At 38.9% G+C, this 17,369-nt stretch overlaps 1 protein-coding gene across 1 annotated transcript; it reads right to left on the reverse strand.

Annotated features, from left to right (window-relative positions):
* Window positions 1-14,746: 14,746 nt before the first annotated feature.
* On the reverse strand, window positions 14,747-16,405 carry LOC127264705 (ATP-dependent DNA helicase PIF1-like). Its single transcript, XM_051294206.1, has one exon. The coding sequence runs from the start codon at window positions 16,403-16,405 to the stop codon at window positions 14,747-14,749; it is 1,659 nt and encodes a 552-aa protein (XP_051150163.1).
* Window positions 16,406-17,369: the final 964 nt, after the last annotated feature.

Genomic DNA, 17,369 nt, shown 5'->3' on the forward strand with positions numbered 1-17,369 from the left:
TTCGATTAAAACGTCATATTCAACAAGAATCAAAAGTAAACAAATCAAACCCCCCCCCCCCCCTCAAAAAAAATAAAAAATAAAAAATAAAAATAATACATGAAAAGGTTGTTATTTAAATACACATCCAAGTTAATCAGAAACAATGACCTAGATATATTTATAAAAAAAAGAAGTTAGTAACATGCCTTGTCCATTTACAAAGACATGCATGGACAAGCATCTCCCCTATCCCAAACTTTTGGAAGAAAATTCTGGAATGTTGCACAACCTCATTAATTAAGATATAACTCAACTTTTGTGTTTTTAATTAATAAAATCAGCACCCAATCCAAACCCATATATATATACTAGAACCCGCTTTTGCGCTGTATACCGCGCGACTATTCTATAATGCAATCTGTTACGTACAAAAAGTAATAATAAAAAGAAAGGTACCAGGATCTTAAAGGAAGTTATGCACGAAGTCAGGTGGAAAAGAAGAAAAATTTGCGTTTAGCTCCGTTGGTCTGTTCGGTTGTTCCTGGGTCGGTTGGCTGTCGATCGGATCTGGACGTTGGAAGGTCTGCGGTCGGATAGGGAAGTCGGTTGGTCTTCTTTCGGTAGGTCAAGTCGGTGGGTCCGCTGTGGCATAGTCAACTTGGTTAGCTTTCGGTTGGTTCGCAGGTAGGTAGGTCTGTGGTTGGATAATCAGGTTGGTTGGTTAGCGTGTCGGATGGTCTATATGTCTGAAAGTCTGCAGGTCGGTGGGTGAGTTGGTTGTACGAGCAGGCCGGTTATTCAGCAGTCGGGTAAGCGGGTTGGATGCGATCGGATATGCAAGTCGGTTGGTACGTCGTCGGACGAAGAAAAGTCGGTTGCCTGCAAAGTGAACAGTAGGTTTGTCCTACTTTCGGATTTTACCTTTTGTTTATTGGAAAAATACATCAACACTTATATACCCTGCAGTGTTTAGAGATTCGTAATGTAATTATTCAAATTTAAGGATATTTCTATATCTTTGAATTTTACTTTTTGTTTGTTGGATAAATGCATTAACACAATGGAATTATGAATTTATAGTAGTAAGAAATTTGATAAATATATGTAGCCGATAGATATTCAAAATGTTGTACGTACATATCGGATAGTAATATTACAAAAAGGTAGGCAGTTTAGTAGTTGGATGTACTACTAAACAAAGATATTGTAGAAAAGCTTCACAACTATTTTTTGGATTCTTTCGGTGGAGCGACCGAATTCTTGTTCGTTGACGCTTCATGCTTTGATTTGTGATCATTGATTGATTGCAAGTCATTGAATAGTGGGAGCAAGTTCTTTGCATGTTTACCTAAATAATTTTTTTGTATAAGTATAGTTGAAACTATGAAATTGTACCTATGTTTATTATTTTATATTGTTGGGATGATATATTGTTGTTCTTACCAGGAACAGATGATTTTAAGGTATCAGCTGTGCAGGTTGCTTTCTCCTGCATTTCAGGTGTTATCCCAGTGTGTTTGTGTACAATAAGGTGGTTCTTTGACAATGTTTCTTGGGCAGCAATTTCCTTATCTGTACATGAATATTATTTGTTATATAAAATGAGTAGTATATAATTACACCATAAGTTGTATTGGTCAGAGTTGTTTTCATGATAATGTAATGTACCTTTGTTTTCTTTGGTAGCAGATATAAGTGTGTAAGTATGCGTTTCTGTTTGGGATGGTGCAACGGCTTTTTTCTTTATGTGAAAGAGGTATGATTGGTTTTGAAGTTCTTGATTGCGCAGATTGCATAGTGAACTAATTTCCTGTGTAATATATATATATATATAATGAGACAGTATAGTACTTTGATGAAATATTTAAAGTATAACCTGTTGTCCTAGTTCATTCGACTCTGGTATGTCAAAGTTCAGAATTTGTTGCGCTATATTGTCATAAGCAACGCAGGTAATTGATCCTGTCTGATCGACAATTTGTAAGCGTAGAATTGACCTGTTTGTATATGTGTATTGTTACATGTATATAAATATATATCAAATTTTCAATGTGTATAAAGTAAAATAAGTAGACTTTCTTACTTTTGCTCCGATGATTGGACAGATTTGCACCTTAAACAAAAAAACTGCCGTGTTATTGGGGCTGAAGTTGATGTGTAACACTTATCACAGGCGTTGTAGTGGAGTTGCACTTTCTTATCCACTTTGATTGACAAACATCCCTTGATTTTGTTCTCATCTTGCTATATCAGGCAAGTTTTTGATTACTTTATGATGTTTTATTTGTATATAAACAAATATACATTATAAATAACTCACGCGAGTAGATTGTGACATGGTTGCAATTGTTGAGAGAGTTACTACAGCTAGCGGGCTTCCTTTGGTTGTGTTGAAGTATTGTTTTTGGATTACAAGTTCATCAATGCATACCTTATTATTGAGTTTCCTGTGATGTAAAATGTTTTGAATTAAAATGAAATTTGTAATTGATTTTCAATGGGAGTGTAGTGTTGTGATATAAAAAATATAAAATATTGATTTGATATAGAAAAAAATACCAGCTCAATAGATGGTCAGCTTTAGGATATGGAGGATCAACAATAAAATTTGCCATGGAAATTGCAGATAACGAAATACCTTGACATGCGAATATAGAATCAAATGAAGTGAAATGGTAATTAGGTGGACTACGATACAAGTATTGACAATAATTTATATATGTTGAGTCAAATAAGGTTGATGCATAAACTACCTGCATATAGTGTTGCTTTCAGGTGGAGGGCCGCAATGATAGGTCTTTCCTTCACAATGGATGTGAAGTATTTTCCTTTAGCGTCCACCAATTTATTTCATAAGGTCAGTCTTGTCGGTAGCAATCTATTATGCATGAAAATTAATGGAGAAAACTGTGTGAAGAACATATGCTACTATGAATTTGGTAAATTTAGTCTACTATTAAAAGAAGTCGAATAGAAATGGAAGCTGATAAAAATTTAGTATATTTATTTCTAAATATAGTTGTTAGGCATAATTATTGACATAACTTCTTTTAGAAGAAATAAATTGTGATTAAAGATGAATACATACATTGATGTGAAAAAGGTGATAAAAATATAATGATACCAAAATAACTCTACTTGAATCTATGCTACTCCTCAGTTACAATTACAATCTCTTGAACACGATTTCCTATAATGTTGGAAGAGCTCGGTTGTTGACGTTTGTTTCTTTGCTTTTGTTCTGCAACATCTATCAGTACACCGATCACATATGTTTGATATGTATCATATATTAGGTATAAATGCAAAAATATGGACAAGCAAATGAATTATAGCATAAACATAATAGGAGTTATACCGATGTACTCATTTGTTGCTAGGCAATCAACAATGCATGAGAGCTTTTTGAAAGATGGCTTTCCAGTTAGAGAAGATATGGGATCAGTTTCGACAAGAACGATGCTGCAGTGTCTGTTGAGATAGAGCTGGATTTCAGAGTTGAAGTTTGGTAGATCCGTCTTGTAGTCTTTGCCTTGTTTAGCAAATATCTCGTAGGTCTTAAAGAGTTTTAAACAATGATCATATGCTTCCATGTCCGCAGAAAAGGCACACGTCAAGAGTTTGGTGCCCTACAAAATAAGTAAATAAGATAGTTAACCCCGAAAAAACTAATTAGTAATGTATAAAATTGATTTATCAATTTTCTTCTACTATAAAATAACTGTTGATGTAATTTTTCAACAAAAATAAAGTAAAATTCAAAGATATAGAAAATATCCTTAAACTTGATTAATTAGTGCCTGAGATTAGGAATCTCTAAACACTGTAACGTACAGAAAATAAACTGGAAAATAAAAGACTGAAATTTAAAGTGGTGATCCCCAAATCTGACTTTGCTTTGTTGAAGTTGATTGAAGATATCTTGCCAAATGATGATTCAGACCTTTAAATATTCTCTGGGAAACCGTACTGAAAACCGTCACCCGAACGGTTACAACGTCTCCTTCCCAACCGTCTTCCAACCCTTTTCATGCTGACACGTGTCCTCAGCAGACCAAAATTATCCTTATATTTCACTCTTTGAGCCGACCACAGACCTTCCGCTCTTTTGGCCCGACTTCGTCCTTCGCCCGACCTGCTTCTTCGTCCGACCTCACTTGGGCCGACCTCCGCATCAGCCGCCCTCCGTCTTCGACCGAAAACCTCCGCATCTGCCCGACTTCGGTCTGGATTTGGATCAATTCTTGAGATCTTACCTTTCTTCCTTTTCCCGACCTGAAAGCCTCCCGACCTGCGGACTTCCCGTCCTGATGACTTTCCGTCTTGAGGACCTACCGACCTGAAGACCTTCCGTCCTGATGACTTTCCGTCTTGAGGACCTCCCGACCTGAAGACCTTCCGACCTGAGGTCTTTCCGTCTTGAGGACCTACCGACCTGAGATCCTTCCGACCTGAGGTCTTTCCATCTTGAGGACCTCCCGACCTGAAGACCTTCCGACCTGAGGTCTTTCCATCTTGAGGACCTCCCGACCTGAAGACCTTCCGACTTGAGGTCTTTCCGCCCTGAGGACCTTCCGTCTTGAGGACCTTCCGTCTTGAGGACCTACCGACCTGAGGACCTTCCGTCTTGTATTTTCCTTAGAAATAAATCTATTTTCCTTGATTTCCTCACGGTGTCCTTCAGCCAGTTCAATCAACCCTATTGCTAGGCCCATTCTTCTTTTTACCTTGGGCTTTTAACCTAATTCTAAATTTCGTACGTAACAATAACTAATAGTAAATTATTAGCATTGTAAATATGACTAATTTTAAATTTTATTCAATATTAGATAAAGTATATTAAATGTAAAATTTAGATAGTAGTATATAAATTCAATCAATTATTTTTATAAGTAGGATTGTTTGAATACCTGCGTGTCAACAAAGACGTATCGTCTGTAGGGCTTTTCACTGGTCTTGGCTGTTCTGATAGCGGACATCTCTACGAGTAACGCATGGACTGTCCAGTTTATATTTTCCATGGTTAAATCAGTTATGGGTGTTATGTCGTTGGCCATTGGCTTGTAGTGATTAGCAGTAAGGAGAATTGATGGAAGAGTGATGAACCGTGTGAAAAAGAAAAGCTACGGAAGAATGTAGCACATATTGAAAGTCAATATTGTCTTTATAATTAAATGGATGTTGTTGGCGTGTTGCTTTGTTAGAGTGGTTGCTGTGTTAGAGTGGCAACTTTTATGTAAGAAGTGATAGAAGTTAGTGAGTGACACTTTTTTATGTAAGAAGTGATAGAAGTTAGTGAGTGACACATTTTTTTATGTAAGAGGTGATAGAAGTTAGTGAGTGGCAGGTTCTATGTGTTTATTTTGGTCAGGTAGATTGACTCTAGTAGATATAGTTACGTATGTAGATTAACTTTGTAGCTGAATTTAAGGTAAGGGATGTGATTGCAGTTAGTATTTTTGTAAATTGTGTGTTTATTTAAATGATTGGTCGTATCAGAGTCTGTTTTTTTGGGTATTCATTATCATAAATGCATTACTTTTTTTCTATTTCAACCATTATTATTATTATTATTATTATTATTATTATTATTATTATTCTTGTTGGGCAGAAAAAATAATAATAATAATAATTAATAACCGTAGTACGGTTGTGGATGGGTCTGAATATAAGCTAAACGGCTCAGAGGTCGGTTGAAAGAGGAAGTCTGGCGAAGATGGAGATGGAATGGTACGCAGTCGGATAGGCAAGTCAGTTGGTTTGGAGTCTGACAAAAGGAAGTTGGTCCGTTGGTCTGTAGTTCGATGAAAGTAAGTTGGTTGGTTGGCCCACGGACGGGCAAAGGTAAGACGGTATGGTAGTAGAGTCAAAAGGAGGTCGGTTGGACCAGTCGTCCATCTAAGGAGATAATGCGAGCAGAGGATTCTGTTTGGTTGTCGGTTGATCCACGGTTGGTTGGTTCTCAGTTGGCTGATCGGGGGTCGGTTGCTTCTCAGTCGTTTAAATAGGTCAGATGGTCGACAGTCGGTTGAGCAAAGCGGGCGGTCTGCGGTCGGTCGAGTCGGACGACACGGAGATCGGCTTATATGGTGGTCGGTTAATGCCGACTTCGGAGTAAGTCAGTTCCTGCGAAGAAGAATGGGATGAACGGTACGTGGTCGGACAAGAGGAAAAGACCGACAGAAGGATAAAACGGCCCATACGGAGGTTGTCCGAAGAAAGGTCTGTTAATTGGTTGGCCATATTTGTGAACAGTAGTTCAGTCGCTTGATTGTAGCGACCAATAAATCCTCTGGAGAAATGGTTGTTCGGCCATTTCAAGGCGACGTATGGTGGTCGCTTGTTAATGCGACCAATGAATCATCTGGACGAATGGTTGTTTAGCTGATTGAAATGACCAGATGGTGGTTGCTTGATTGGGCGACCAATGATTTGTTTGGTTTAGAAAGATGAGAAATTAATTATATAAATATATATTTTTTATATCTGTATAACGAACGAATTTTCAACAATATATATTTTCTTTAGATAGTACTTTTTTTTTTCTATTTTATTAAAAAATGATTCTGTATAAGATCATTTATATACTTAATTAGTCGGATGAAAAGGAGAAGAAACGTCCGGTAGGTAGTCGTTTGGGATAGAATGATGAGAGAAAAAAATATAATAAATTATATAAATTTATATTTTTTATATTTGTGGAACCAACGAATTTAAAAAATATATATTTTTCTTTCGATAATTTTTTTCTATTTTGTTAAAAAATTATTTTTTACAAAATGATATATATACTGAATTGGTCGGATGACAAGGAGGAGAACCGTCCGTTAGGTAGTCGGTTGGGATAAAAAAATGAGGGAAAGAAATATAATAAATTATATAATAGATATTTGTTACATACAAAAAATAATAATATTGATGATAATGTAGCAGGGTTTGGAAGGAGGTTGGTTATAGCAAGGTTCGTCCAAGGAAGGTCGGGCAAGGAAGATGAGACAGACGATAAGAAGGTCGGGCCTATTGAGGTCGGTCGAAAGAGTTAGTTTTTCGCCTGGTAGGATCTGAACAGGTGTTTCTCTTGAATGGGCCCCCTAGAAGCCCACTTTCATTTGTTAGATTGTCACCACACGCCGAAAGAAACCCTAAATTATTTAACAATTTGGCTTTTCCCGCCGGACTCCCTGCCGTCATTTCTCGATCAATGTGAGATGTGATTTGTTGAGGGAGTCAGATGATCATTACGTGTTTAATTAGGGGTTTTTGCAGAAAAACCTTACTTAAATCCCCTTCGTCTTCATCTTCTTCCTTACGCGTTCTAATTGCTTTTCTGCTTTTGCAATCCAATACTTTGTGTTCGTCTTTTCGCGCTTTGCTGCTTTCAACCATGGCTAACCAGTACGTCCCAGCTCTACCTTTTGATGGTTCATATCCAGAAATCCCTTTTGTTTCTTCTTCTGTTCTTACTCCCACTGTTCGTCCTTATTGTACATCTTCTGAGGATGCTGTTCGTATGAAGAGTATTATCTGTTCTGTAACTCCCTTAGTTATTAACAGTCCTGATTTCAAACCCGAATGCATTAATGATCATATTAAAACACATCTTACCGATCCCAAAGATGCCTTTCGTTCTTGGTATTCGAGGCTATATCCTGTTTTTCTTGAACAATGGCAACGACAAGGGATTGATAAGGCCATTTTTCTAGCGACTCAACCGTTGTATCTTCACGAAAAAGTTCTTTTTGCTATGGCTGCCTTTTGGAATGCCCAACTGGGTGTTTTCCTTCTCCCAACTGGCCCCATGGGCCCAACCCTGATGGATGTGGCTATGATTGCCCACCTCCCCGTGGTTGGTGACGACCCTGTCCTTGGGTCGTTGGATGGGCAAGAACTAGCGCCCGACCATGAAGGCTGGTCGCTTGCGCGCATACCTGAGAGGGAACGTAGCTGGACCAACTTTGTCCTACGCTTTCGGGGTACAGAGGGTTCTCCAGTAACTGCCTTGGAGCACACCGCTTTTCTGCTGTTCTGGCTATGCAGGTATAGAATTTCCTCTTTGTAATTTAGTTTTATATATTTGTTTTTATGTTGAACCTTCTTTTCTGCTCCTTTCTTCAGATATATAATTCTTTCTCCCTCCAAATCAATCTTGACCTCGCAACTTGACTTAGCCATCCACTTAGCCACTGGTCGCTTCTTTTTTTTAGGGACCCTCTTTTTGGCCAATTTGTATGAGGGGTTATCCAGAGTTAGCGACCGTCTAGTAGATACGAAGCGGGCGGACACAGCTGCGTCTGGTCCTTTTTGGTTTTTGGAGCTTTGGCTGAGACTCTATTTTCCGAACGCCTTTTGTGGTCGGGTGCTCATTACCCCGAACCCTCGTAGATCTCTTGGTTTAGCCCTTGCTCAGCTAACTCCAAACTCTTCCAGTCTTTCTCCTTCTGACCGTGTAATTGCGGCTATTCTTTCGGGCGACCGTACAAACTCAAAATTTTTTGTCTATGAGCTTTACGTTCAGTATCTTACTGAACTTTTTTGGCCTTACTCGGAAACCAATTACCCCTTGTCATATCCAGACCCTTTGCCTCACCCGACTTATCCTCATTGTTGGGACTCAGCTCTGAAACCACGGTCTCTTTTTTCTAGTCCCAAGTTTGATAAGAGAAACCGTAAGTCTTTTCATACTTTTAACTATCAGCCGCAATTTTTGTCTCGATAGTTCGGCTGCTGTCAAGGTTTACCGGGTCCACTCGCCCGTCCACACCTAATAACTCAGAGCCCGGACGGGCGAGTTACCCCTTCTTTGATTTCACCTTATCTCTCCCAGCTCATTTCGTACATAACTTCCAACTCCTACCTTCCTTTTCACCGTGACCCCAAGACGGTGGAAACCTTTCCGTCTTGGTGGTCGGATACCTGGGCAGTGGTAGCGCCTCCAAGTGACCAATTGCTGGCGATATTAACCCCTCCTCCAGCACTTGCTTTGGGGTCGCGAACTCCTGCTACGGTGATGAGGAGCAAACGGGCGGCTCCCGCAGAAGGCCCCAGCGCTCCAACGAGGAAAAGACCCGCCCGACCGAAAGCCACCACACGACTGGTATATGATCGGCAGGCGATAGAGGATTATTTGGTGTCCCTACCTGTGGACCCAATCTGGATGCCTGCCAATGTGCGGCGATACATGGGTAAGTATAAATGGTAACTTAATTGTGTTTTTTTCTTCAATTTATTTTTGAAAAGTTTTTTCCTCAGACTCGCTTGCTGAGAAACTAGCTGACCAGACTGCTGAACATGGAACAGATAGGTCGGTTGATCCAGCATGCGCCAACGTAACCGATCAGCCAACCACCCGACCAACTACGTTGGCATCTGCCCTACCAGCTGCTTTGCGAAGCGACTCAGTATCCGTCCCTGAGGTAATCCCCCCAAAGTCTTTCATTTCTCGTAATTATGGTTTCTAACTTTACCTCTTTACCTGCGCGCAGGCAACTTCTTTTCCGACTGCAGCCCGGAGTGGTGAACAATTGGGCGGTATACCGAAGGAGCTGCCCGTGATGCGTCTTGACAAGGACCGGACGTTGAGGCAGATGTCTTCATCCACCTCCTCCCAGTCCGAACCGGAAATGCCGGTCGGCCAAAGTTCCGTCAACCCATCGGCGGGACCCTCAGTGATTCGTCGGGAAGAGGACCCGACAGTCATGGTGATTGGCTCATCCACATCTACCCTTCCTCAGCCGCGTGTGCTCCCGGTGAGCATTTAGCATGTTGTGAGATAATGTTTTGTATCTAGAGTCTAACTTATATTCCTTATCTCAGGGACCTGCGGCAGCCGATTCGGTGGTCGAACCACCGATCACTGAACAGCAACCGCCAGCGGTCCCTGACCTGGTTCAACCGAACGCAGAACCAGGACCGCCGATCCTTGCATCAGTCCAAGCAGACCCTAAACCAGTCCAAGCAAACCCTGAACCAGTCCAAGCAGACCTTGTACCAGTCCAACATTTTGAAGCAGTCGACGTCTCTTCTTCAGAGTCGGGCGACCCTTCTGTTAATCAGAGCAGCGAAGTCGTGGTTAGTATTTTTCTTTGTCTTCATCTCCGTATGCTAATCTCAATTGTCTTTGAGTTGACGTTTTACATTTTTAGGGTTCTGAGCCAGGCTTTATAGGTCCTCTACCCGCAGCCGCCGAATCGGTTGGTCAGATGAGGAACCTTTCTGGCCCTGCCTCACTAACTCCGGTTTTGCTAACTCCTTCTGAAGCTACGGCCGTTCTCCACCAGGTAACGTCCATATAACTCCATTACCTAATTTTAACTTGTGAATCTTTAATCACTGTGAGGTAGTTGAACAGGCAACCCGTGAGCTTAGTTTCCTGAGCAAAGTGCCATTACTGGAATCTGCCACACCAGTAGTACTGCGCTGCGTCGATGTTTCGTTGGCTGATCTGAGCTCTGAAGATGTAAATTCTCTACGTCAGGTGGTTGTTGATTTATTGGTGCAGACTCCTACTGAGTCTGTCATGGCACCAATTCTCAGTTGGATGATGGAGAGGATCATTGAACTTCAAATCGACCTGCCTTTGATTCGACCCGCATCATCCGACTCTGCATCATCTCAGGCCATTCCTGACACTGCAATCATTGAGGCGTCTCTGTCAAAGGCGACAGCGGTACTGAATGAAGCTTCTAGTAGGTTGACTGAACACCAGCAAGTGCGCCATCATTTGAGAGCTGAAATCTCTCAAAAAATGAAGGAACTCGAGAACCTTCAGAAACAGCTGGAGTCATTAGAAGGCTGCATTCAGGAAGATAGTCGCCTGGTGGAGGAGCAGTGCCGGAGTTGCGCCAGCCTGCATGACCAACTCCAAGCCAGTACTCGGTCAAGGATGATCCAGGAGCACGAAAGTGCCGTCAATCAAAGAAGAATGGCGCGCACTCAACAGAAATGGGCCGACCTAGTAACCGCCTTCAAAGCGCTTCTTATGTAATGTGTGTTGTCGGATTTTTATGTAACAAATGTAAACTTACCTTAACTTTCTGTAAAGTATAAATATAATATTCGTATAAAGATATATTAATTAATATAACTGTTGATGCAGTTTTTCAACAATAAAAAGTAAATTTTGAAAATAGAGAAATATCTCCCTGAGATTAGGGATTTCTAAGTAATGTAGAATACTAAAATTGTTACATATGAAATTTTGAATTATGTTAAAAAGCTTAGGGTAAAAAGAAAAATGTGTCTAGGAATGCACTTGATGAAACTGGCGGAGGGGCCCTGTTGGAAAGTCAGGAATAGTAGATATATTTCTAAGGAAATTGCGGGTTGGAAAGGTCCTCAGGTCGGGAGGGTCGCAGGGCGGAAGGTCCTCACGTCGGGAGGTCTGGAAGTCGGGAAGTTCGCAGGTCGAAAGGTCCCCACGTTGGGACGTTTGGAGGTCGGAAGGTCCTCCAGTCGGGAGGTCCTCCGGTCTGGAGATACCCAGGTCGGAGCTCTGCAGGTCGGTAAGTGCTCAGGTCGGAAGGTCCCAGGTCTTGAGGTCCCCAGGTCGGGAAATCCTCAGGTCGGAAGGTCGTTGGGACGGAAAGTCCGTAGGTGGGAAGGTCATCAGGTCGGGAAATGCTGAGGTCGGGGGGTTTGTAAGTCGGGAGGTTTGCAGTTGGATCAATAAAGCGGAAAGTCTGCGGTCGGTCCAGGGAGTTAGATATTGTAGAAAGTGAGAATGACACTGTGGTCGGATGAGAACACGTGTCGACAGGAGAAGGGTTGGCAGACCAACCAACTGTGGTCCCGAACACAGAGCAACCGACTGCGGTCCCGACTACAGAGCAACCGACCGGCTTTATTTGTCTTATCTCCTTAGATGGACAGACTGTCCTCTACACAAACCTCCGCGTCTGTCCATACTTCTTCCTTGCCCGACCTTCGTCTTCATAGACATCTGCGCCTGTCCAACATTTTTTTTCCCGACTTGTGGGCCATTCGGTTTATATCCTGACCGGTCCAGCATCCTACTGCCATTATTTATTATTATTATTTTTTTTTTTATGCTCAACAATAATTATATTTTATATTTCTTCTCTATAATTTTTATTTTACTTTTTATTTATATTATCTTATATAAAGATATTGGATAATATAATATTGTTCATTATATATTGTTTGAAATTAAATTTATATATTTATTAATTGAGTACAAATTTCAATGATAGATTCAATTAAAATTAATTTTGTATTTTATATTTTTATTTTTATTTTATTTCAATAGTTTAATAATAAATATAGTTAATTATTTTAATTATTGTCAAATAAAAATTAACATTTAAATATACATGTATAATATAATACTATTTTAGAAATAGTTATGATTAATAGTTGATTAATTCATTTCTAAATATTTTAATTATGTATGCACTCGTGCATAGCACGGGTTGAAATGGTAGTTATTTTAATTATTATCACGTTATTATTTTGTTATGGTTAATTATTATCTGTAAATTGGTCAATTGATTTTGGTTTTGGATTGTAAATGTTTTCTGTTATTAGTATTTGTTAGGGTATTGAGTGGTAAATGCTTGCTTATTGAATACAGAAGTGGTGATTATCTACTTTAAGACTTATTCAGGGCAACATACCTTGCATTAGGGAATAGGCACACGAGCGAAACTTTCTATGTTGAAAAACATATCATGTTGGTTATAATCTTTTCTTCAGTTGGATTCTACTTGTTCAAAAATGATGAAATTGTTGCCTAAAAATCGTTAAAAAACTTTGACACACTGAGCGGGAAAAAAAAAACACATAGACGCAGAGGTGATAACACAGTATATAAAAACGAAGATATCAGTTGTAATCATTCAATATTAATCTTAACAAGGATCAAGCTGATGAGATAATGCATGTTTCATCATTATGAAAGTGATGTTGCACTAAAAATCTTGCCCCCAGAATTTTTGGAGTTGCAGCTGTAGAATGGATTTTATTCTATCATACAAAAATCATGTTGAGAATAAATGGTTCTAGGGATTAAGACCACATTAGACTTTGTTGTATACCAAATAAGTATGGACTAAATTAATGTAAGGCTGTAATGGAACAACATATGCATTATATATGTAAATAAAAGTTTTCGGTCGTTAAGTAAATGTATTCCAGTTTAGCAAAGAGTATGCTGTCGGCAGCAAAAATCTTCTGCCTGAAATCCGGTACTGTAGGCAGTTATCTCCCATTAATCTAGATATCAGTGCTGACAAACAACAATGGTAATATATCCACATACTTGATCTGTAAACCATTAATGGACTTTGAAACATCTATGGTTGTGTATATGGATTGATTCATTCACAGCATTTCCTGTACAACATTGTCCAATAGCAAGTGATAAGCAGGACATATACAAAGAAGATTAGCTTAGGAAGATTGAAATATAATTTCCGTATTGCTAAATAAATCAATACATAACACAATATAAAAAAAAATGTTTACTGTATAGTCATTTGAAAGCAAACACAATGCATAAATTATTCATTGTTAACATTAAGGGGAACAATCTCGTTACGAAGGAAAATTGGAATAATGATAAAAAATGTCATGTAATGACAAGTTTGATCACCACTACAATACGAATTTAGATTAAAACTATTGTTGATTTCTTTGATAAATTACCGGTTGATACTATATCTTAGCAGGATCTTCGATGCTCAGTTCTGATCTTAGATGTTCGAAAATGTTTGGATCAGAGCTGAAGAATTAAATACAAGATCATTACCTAATTTGAAACGCAATAATTAGTATTTAATTGTATTCTAAACGGTGTAGGAGAGCAAGAAACACTGATTCACTAACAAACCAGTGCCCTGTCTTAGCCTGTGAATGACACTGATCTTAGAATCTCTAATGTCACTGTATTTAAGTGTATAATAATACCAAATAAACAATATAATAAGCAAATAAGCAATTACATTCATAGGTAAGTACATCCCCACTCTTTAGTACAATAGACAAGTTAATTCTTCTATAGTCATTTACGAAATTTCGAATGAATATCATACCTTTACAGAACGCTAATGTGAATTTGTCCATGTAATAGCATCCAAGTCACTTATGTGAGTAATTGTGTCCATATTCCTCTAGTTAAGCACGTATTGGACAACTCAATAAGAAGATGTAATTTTTATAATATAAACTACAATGAATGTCCAACGTAGTTATGAACACTGGATTCTTTAGTCTCAAATCGCTTCTGAAAGCGCATGCCATCAGATACTCTGGTGTGGTATATAGCCTTCACATATTTTGTCAGAGGTATAACAAACTCAAAGTGTTGACATCTGACAACAAATAGGAGAGCAATCTATAAGAGATAATATACGTACATAAGGTGCAGATGATAGAAACTCAGTTTACATATATGCTACATGAAAAAACCATACATGCATAACAATATAAATGGCTAAAAATCAGCTTGCATCAAACAGTAGGAAAAAGTAGGACTGAAAATTCCGACAGAAATAGAAGATTCATGAATAAATAAATGGAGCATAACTGTAACTCACAGTAACAAAATTAAGTGTATCATAAAAATATTAGAGAACTTACCATGTTTGATTTAAGCCTCCATAAAAATATAATCCATGAAAAATCACCCGAAACAAACTAAAGAAGGCATGAGATGTGACCAAAAAAGGCAAAAACTGAATAAAAAAGAAATAGATTGTTGACAATAATGTGGGAGTAAGGGTAGCAGGTGGGCTCTTATGGATGCCGACTATGTGGGATTTGGAAGTGGAGGTATATTAATGCCAGCCAATTGTAAAAGCTTCTTGTAAACTATGTTTTTCGTCCAAGAACAATGCATTCCAGTGTTGATGTCTGAAGGAATGAGGACATGCAAAGAGTCAAAAGATTTTGCTCGTGATAATGCAACATATAGTTGGCCATGCATAAATACTGGTTGTTTCATGTACACTCCAACAACGTCTAATGTCTGCCCTTGTGATTTGTTAATGGTCATTGAGAAGCACAACTTCACTGGAAATTGAGTACGTATGAACTCAACAGAGCATTCATGTATATTGTTAGGCTTTAAAGGTATTCGTGGTATGAAGCATAAAGTTCCTTTTTGCGGGCCAGTTGCAATCTCTGCTTGTAAGAGATTGCGTGTAATTTGCTTGCAAACAAGCCGTGTACCATTTGAAAGGCCATTTGTGGGGTCTAAGTTACGCAATAGCATTATTGGTGCACCTGTCTTCAAAACTAATCTATGAGGTGGCATACCATTAGGTGTCAAAGTATTTAGGTAATCTTCATAATGTGCTTGTTGTGATGGATCTTTAGTTACATCTTTTGCAATTAGTACGATTGGTTCTCCAAACATGCTTTCAATTATTTGATTGTTAATAGTATCAACTGTCTCGTTGGTTGGTGTCAGTATAGATCTACCTATTAATGCAGCAGAGGAACTTCGATGGAGTAAATTATGTGGGTAGATCTTGTCAATTAGTTGCAACAAGTTATTATTTTCAAAGGTAATCAATGAAGTTGTTGGGATCTGAATCTCTCCTTTGTTGTTATTTACACAAGAGTTGTTCCCTACTTCCTCAAGAAATGCTGCAAATGATTTATCGTTTTGTGCTCGCATGTTGACAGTTAAGTGAAACTTATCTGCATGTGTAAATAGAGGAGACGATACACAACTTGCTTCGATGTACTGGTCCTTTGTTCCGTCTCTTATAACAGGAGTAATTTGACGGAAATCCCCCCCGAAGATTATAACTTTACCACCAAAACTGATGTTGTTATCCATAATATCTCTCATAGTAATGTCAAAAGCCTCAATTAGTTCACGTCTTGCCATTGAAATTTCATCCCAAATAATTAGGTCGGTATGTCGTAACTCATTTGCTAAGGTAGACTGTTTGCTTATCTGACAAGTCTTATGCTCATTAATATCCAATGGCAATTTGAATTTTGAGTGGGCAGTTTGTCCATTAGGAAGGAGCGATGCAGCAACTCCAGATGTTGCTACAGCAATAGATTTAATGGTATGATCAGATGTGTATGACAAAATAGCAGTGTATAAGAAAGTTTTCCCAGTACCAGCTGGTCCATCAACAAAACAGACATAAGGTTTCTTGTTATGCAGTTTCTCAATAATAGTGTTAAAGACGAACTGTTGTTGTAAATTAAATTTGTCAATAATTCCTGGGAGTGTGACCAGGTTAAATTCTGCAGGCGATGCCTGTTGTAAAGTTTTTTCAATTAGGCCATTTTCGGACTGTTCGGGCATGCATATTCCAAAGTCATGAATATGCATACCAAATGGTTGAAGGAATTTTTCTACAATTATGGCAGAAGCACGATCAATAGGAAAAAGTGGAAATGAAGACGAGATTGTGGTAATTGGGACACAATATTGTTTGAACATCTCCCATAGTTGTATAGGTTCAGATGGTGTACAAAAAACAAGTATGGTAGCAAATAATTGTGCAAAAGCATGGGGCATTTGAAAAAGTGCAGCTTCTCGCAAACAATCCACCAATGGATATCACTCTCTAATAATCCTAACGCGACACATGCATTTCTAAATGAATCATGTATAACACCATCAACTGTTCTTAAGTCCTCGTATGATACAGGAGCACGACGGTACTGCAAAAGAAGGCGAAGAAAATATCTTTCTTGGTCAGTTGGCCTTGCTGTAACAATCCTCCCTACTATTGAACCTTGTTTGCGAAAATTCCAATTATTGTGTGCCCGATCCCATACAAAATGTTTTGGGAACTCTTTGTAAAGTAGATTAAGTGCCTTGGCATATGTGTTGGTTGCATTCATGACAAAGAATTCAGTAAGCATAGTTTTGTGGGCACGTGCATTTGTTACAACATCTTGTAAAGAGTCTGTTACTTTGAATGAAGTGTACTGAAAATTAGGTAAATGCAATTGTAGAGCAAGTACAGGAGGGTGCATATCTGTCAGGGGGAATGCAAAAATACGCCAACAAGCTTCAGGTGGAGCAACCCAACGGCCAGTTTGGAAATCAATAATCTCATCACGAGGTGTGTCGGGTGTTACTGAGCCCACAGTATAGGCAACCCGATCATGACCTTTATACACATATTTGTAGAGATATTTTACAAGTTTGACACTCGAGCATACTTCCAAGTTTATATGAAAATCAAACTTAGCAAGTAAATATGGATTATATGGTACCACCCAACGGTTGTCCAAAGTACGTCCACGCACATAAACAAAAATGCCATTATTTTTTCTTATGTACTTAGGATATCCATTTGGAGTATGAATTGTTTCATCCACAAATTCCTTCGGGTAATGATTCTTACATTGTCCATCAACCATGCACACATTAGTTGGGTTTTGAGAGCCACAAG

The sequence above is a fragment of the Andrographis paniculata genome, unplaced genomic scaffold, assembly GCF_009805555.1.
Source record: "Andrographis paniculata isolate CXL003 unplaced genomic scaffold, ASM980555v1 Contig71END, whole genome shotgun sequence".
In the NCBI taxonomy this organism is placed as follows: Eukaryota; Viridiplantae; Streptophyta; class Magnoliopsida; order Lamiales; family Acanthaceae; genus Andrographis; species Andrographis paniculata.